The 5327-nt window shown below is 58.7% G+C and overlaps 1 protein-coding gene across 3 annotated transcripts in view; it reads left to right on the top strand.

Annotated features, from left to right (window-relative positions):
- The window catches only part of EPS8L2 (EPS8 signaling adaptor L2), a 23100-nt gene that overhangs the window by 12140 nt on the left and 5633 nt on the right, over positions 1-5327 (top strand). For all 3 annotated transcript variants that reach the window (XR_011172413.1, XM_069107919.1, XM_069107917.1), the window contains 5 exons: positions 419-493; positions 833-981; positions 1229-1358; positions 1511-1623; positions 4299-4401. Coding sequence is in view for 2 of the 3 variants with exons in the window: in XM_069107919.1 (XP_068964020.1) it covers positions 419-493; positions 833-981; positions 1229-1358; positions 1511-1623; positions 4299-4401 (570 nt within the window). In the remaining variant the exon portion in view is untranslated. The remainder of the gene's footprint in view (positions 1-418; positions 494-832; positions 982-1228; positions 1359-1510; positions 1624-4298; positions 4402-5327) is intronic.

Raw genomic sequence — 5327 nt, 5'->3', positions numbered from 1 at the left:
TCTGTGAGACTCCAGCACCCTGGCTGCAAGGAGATTCTAACCCACCCCAGCCTTCAGCACCCTGGCCAGCTCCTCACCCTGAGCCTCCTGCCCAGCACCGAGTGCCTTGGCCACAGAAAGGATATGCCCCCTTTCCCTGTTGGTGCCTTCTGTGAGGCCATGGAGAGAAGATGCCCCCCAGATCTCCTGGTGTGTTGGCCACAAAGAGAAGCTGGCTCCCCAATGAGCCCTGCCACCCTGACCGCACCCCTTCCTTGATCTCCTGAGTGGGACCCCAATGTCCTGGGCTCAGGGGGAATCCATACCCCATCCCTACGTAGTCCTCCACTCTATCACTGAGATTCTGAATTCTGGGGGAAGGGCGCAGTGTGTGGCTGAGACTGGGCTACCCACTCATCAAGGAACTTCCTTTGACCAGGCCAAGTTGAGAAAGCACATTCAGAATCCTAGTGCCGCTGAACTGGTCCACTTCCTCCTAGGGCCCCTGGAACTGGTAACCAAGCACCCAGGGGGGCTGGCAGGGTGGGGGAGATATAGGCCATGAGCCATGGAGGACTCTGCTCCGAGGGTCCATAATGGCAGGAGTCGGGGGGAGAGGTTCCTCTGTGGTCACAAGCCCTATGGGAGTTCAGTCTCGGTACATGCGGGAGGGGGGGGTCCAACTGTTCTTGGGCCAGAAGTGCCTGAAATGGCCCAGAGCTACTCCTGATAGAGCTGGGTCTGGAGGGAAGGAGGAGCTTCCTTGCTTGGGATGGGGGCTTCCAGCCCTGGTCTGAGAGGGTGGACTCTCAGCACTCCCTGCCCCTGAGTGCCTGGCTCCTGCTGGTCCTAGATCATAAACAGCTGTGGCGGCCCTGATCTTGCCCAATCTGTGTCCAGCCCACTGCTGTCACGAGACACTGTGGATTTCCTGAAGGGTCATCTGATTCCCAAGGAGATGACACTCTGGGAGTCGCTAGGGGAGATGTGGACCCGCTCTCGGTAAGGCGTCTGGCCAAAGGACCTCCCCAGACCCAAAAAAAGCATGGCCAGGCCTGCCTTCTCCTCCATCCCCCCAAACCAGCAATGACACACAAGAAAGGGGGCAGTGTGAACCTCAATGGGCCCCGGGCAGAGGGAGCCAGGAGGGCAGAGTGAGCAGGGAACTGAGAGCCTGGCCTGGAGCTGGGGTGGGAGTGGCAGAGTGAGCTGGCAAAGCCCTGCTCACTTGCCCACTGTGTCCCCCTAGAGCCGAGTGGCCTCGAGATGCCCACGTGCCGCCCTACATCCCAAAGTTCCACAACGGCTGGGAGCCCCCGCTGGATGTGCTGCAGGGGGCCCCCTGGGAAGTGGAAGGTGGGCCGCTGCTGGACACTGAGGTCAGTCTGACCGCGACGCCCGAGGAGGCTCTGCTGGACTGGATCCATCTGCAGGGATGGGGATGGGGGAGGCGCCTGAGCCAGGCAAAGAAGTCCCAAAGGTGCGCTCCCTCTGTCTGGTAACCTGGCCTCTCCCTCCTCTCTCCCCATAGCTGAGCCCGGCCAACGGGTTCTCCTACCGCCACTCACTGAAGCAGAGCCCAGGCCCCGAGCCTGCACCCCCAGGAGACGGGTTCCCACCAGGGGGCTCCCCCGACACTGACAGGTACCCCCTCCCACCCCAGCCCTGCCAGAGCACAAAGCCGGCAGCCTTCCTAGAGTCAGCTGGCCGAATGGAGCCTGCAATAAGGGGATGTGGCCACCAGGGGGCAGTAGCCACCTTTGTTTCCCTGGCTGAGCCCGCCTGCTCACTCAGTCTCTAGTTGCAGGAGGGATGGTCGTTCCCAGAGGCCCCAGGTGCTTTCAGAATTTAAGGAAACTGCACTCTTGCACCGCGAATCAGGGGCCTGGGCCCACCACCACCAGGCTTAATGGCGCCAATCTGGGCAGCGCGGTGCCGTCCTCACTGCTTCCTGGCTCTCGGGTCTAACTGGGGTCTTAACGCCCAGATTTGGAGTGGTGGAAAGAGGAGCCCTTCCTCCTGGGCCTCCCAGGCCTGCCACCACTGGCCATCCTGGGCTTGGGCCGGCCACCGCGGGCCTCCCATTCTGCTCAGTGCCTCCCATGGCTTTCTTCGTCAGGTCCCTGTGCGCGAGGCTCCCTCTGTGGCTCCGTGTAGTTAAGGACAGCAGCAAGAAGGATTGTGACTTGTTCTGTCCAGCTCTTTCTTTAATGCTGCTGTAGAGTGGGCAGTTTCAGGACTGGTCCCCATTTTAGAACTGAAGATATTGCCTCAGGGAAGTGGTGACCTACCTAGGATCGCAGTCAAATTTGAACCCAGGCCTCTAGACCCATCCCTCTTACTACAATACTCTGATGCCTCTTGTAGCAGAGAAAGAGAAGTTACTGCCATGGGGGGGGGGCATGCTACACTCCAGTGTGAGACTCCCTAGCACCTGGTGGGAGTCATAGGGAGGGGGTCTTCACAAAGAGCTCTGGAATCCACAGAGCTGGCCCAAGGTGAAACAGGTCGGGGTGGGGAGGAGGGCCCCTCCCAAATCCAGATTTAAGTTTTGCAATCAGAAAGGGCTGGCACCCCTCCCCCCAAAAAAGGACCAGCTGTGAGGCTAGCTGGGTGTGGTTTGGACTTCCAGACAATGCTTCTCTGAAGGTCGTTGCTGTTAGCAACCTGTAGCCTTCACAAACTGCTTCTGCTGCCGGCAAGTTTGGCCATGAAAGCATTCCCCTGACCTGACTTCTTTCTTTAGTTGATTCTTGGTTTAATGACATCCAAAACAAACAGCAACAAGCAAAGCAGAAAGCCTGAGTCGGAAGCCAGAGTGGAGCACCAGTGAGGCCCCAGGCCGGGGGGCAGGGGCAGGGGCAGGTCCCGACTGCACCTGGCTGCCTTCCTCCGTTGGCCTGGGCTTTGCTCCTGGTGGCACCGGAGTCTTCCCTGCTTCTCTGATAGCTCCCTCATGGGGCAGAGAGGCTGACTTCTGCTCTGGCTGCACGACAGGCCTTCCAGGAGCATTTTTGTACAGCTGGGTCTTTTCCTCCTGTTGATAGGCTTCTTAGGGGGTATGCTCTGTAAGGGGGTTGAAACTGGGTTCTTAAACCTAAACCCTTCCAGAACAAAATTATATTTTAAAAAACCCAGAAATTATAAAACTTCTCGTGACCAGAGATTTCTATCAGGCTCAGCTCATTTCCGTAGGATTCTGACCCTTTGTTAGGTGCCCTTTGGGCCTCACCAGAAGCTGGCAAAGTGAATGGAAGTGCAGCACAGAAGCAGGCCCTGAGTCCTAGATCACGCTGATCTGACTCAGCCTTTGGGGCCCCTCCCAAGAGATGCCACGGGTCCACCTGGGTCTCCCCTTGGGATTCTGGCTGAAAGGTCCTGCGGCCCCGGGGAAGCGCCCAGGCTGAGGAAACATCATCTCTAAGGCATTATTGAATTATTGCACCAGAGAGCAAACGTAAAAGATTCATGTCCAAGTATGTAAATATCCAGGAATTGTATGTGGCCTTAAGAACCAGGCATGCAATCCATGTACTTGTTTCACTGGAGCTGACAGCTTCCCCCATGTGAGAAAACATGCAGGGCTGTAAGGCGCCAGCCTGCTGGCCAGTCCACGTGTCTCCCAGGCCCGGTGAAGGGACAGTCCAGCTCATGCTTCCCTGCTGTGCCAGTTGGCCCCTTTGTAGTTTCATGTGAGGATGTCATGGCCTTCTCTCTGTCTTTGCTTCTCCTGATGGCTCTTAGTGACTGCAGGAGGGGGGAGCCCCCAGCACAGGAGCAGGGGACTCCTCGGGATCTGAGACATTCTGTCCCAGACAGAAAGTGGTCCCGTGCCCTCCCAGCTTTCAGTGACTGCAGAAGGGCCCCCTGGGAGAATGTCCTGGGCCGTTTAGCAATTTCTCCCACATGGACCCTGCAGATTCCAGCTTTTTCCTTCATGGGTCAGATGGGTGGGCTGCCTGTGGCTTCCTGGAGCTACCTCCTAGGTCCACCATGGCGAAGGGGGGTTGTCTCCAAATACAAATGAGGCCTCGTGGGTCTCTGTTCCTTCTTGGTCCAAGCTATGCCCAAAGTGCTGATGGGAAGAGGTGAGTGGCCCAGACCCTCCCAGCTCCCTGGCCTCTTTCGTCAGTGCCTCCCGCCTTCTGTCTGCTCAGGATCCCCTCCCAGGAGGCCCAGTGGGGCTGACCCACTTTGTGCTGCTACCCTCTCCCTGGCAGCCCCGTTGCTGCATCCACTGCCTCTCTTCTTCTGGCCTGCCCCGTAGGCCGGGAGGGAGAAGGAGACCCCTGACTAGTCCTTTGCTATTCTCTGCACAGGAGAGGTGAATCATCAGCCATGGCCAAATTCGCCAAAATCCGTTATGACTTCACAGCACGGAATGCCAACGAGCTGTCTGTGCTGAAGGATGAGGTTCTGGAGGTAAGAGGGCCCACCAAGCCCTTCCTGCTCTGCCTTCCTGGGCCCTGGGCTAGACTTGGGGGGGGGAGGCCAAGCTGCCATTGCCCAGGGCCTCAGGGCGAGAGGATGGGAGGAGATCCGGTTCAGGCCTGGCTAGGAACCTGCTATTGGCAGGAGGGGGGAGACAGAAAGACCTGTCCCCAGTGTCCTGGTAGCCATGGAATGAGGAAGTGGAAACAGCCAGTGCTGGGGAGCCTGGTCCCCTTCCCCCTCCCATTACCCTCAAGGGCTTAGCTGGGCCCTGTTCACTGCCTTCCTGGGGCAGGCCCCCGAAAGACATTGCACTGGCCACAAGCAAAGTCTAGTCTCAGTGCTGAGACCTTTGGGGAGCCCTCTAGGGCCTCTCTGACTGACCAGGAGCCCCAGGGACAGAGCCCACAGACTCCCTGTATGCCCCACTAGCCATGGTGGGGAGGGGGAGGGGAGAGGGCCTGGTCCCCAGAAGACAAAGGGCCAGGCTCAGCCTGGAGTTCCCCTGTGCCAGACACAGCCAGCCCAGCATGGCTGCCGAGAGTTGGGTGCAGGGGGGAGAAGGAAAGAATGACGCAGGAAGATACTAAGTAGGCTGAGCTGGGCTCTCCTCCTTGGGCTGGTCACCCCCCAGAATCCTCTGGGCTCCCCTGTGGCCTAAATCCAGGCCATTTGCTCTGGGGTTGGTTGGTAAATAGAACGGAGTAGGCATGGGGGGGAGGCCCCAGTGAGCCCAGCCTGGCTTAGCGGGCAGGGGGTGCAGCTGGCGTGGCCAAAGGCTGAGAGGGGCAGGTGCTGCTTTGGGAGAACCTGGGAGCCTCCTCTGGCCAAACCTTTTATGTTCTCAGCAGACCCTGTGGATGTAGGGGGAGGAACAGGGCAGTGCCCAGGCATTAGAGGTCCCTGCAAGCCTCTGC

The sequence above is a fragment of the Petaurus breviceps genome, unplaced genomic scaffold, assembly GCF_028583685.1.
Source record: "Petaurus breviceps papuanus isolate PSGF00001 unplaced genomic scaffold, PetGlider_PUasm1.0 90317, whole genome shotgun sequence".
Lineage (NCBI taxonomy): Eukaryota > Metazoa > Chordata > Mammalia > Diprotodontia > Petauridae > Petaurus > Petaurus breviceps.
Note: the sequence above shows the minus strand (reverse complement) of the source record. Positions and strands in the feature narration are given on the sequence as shown.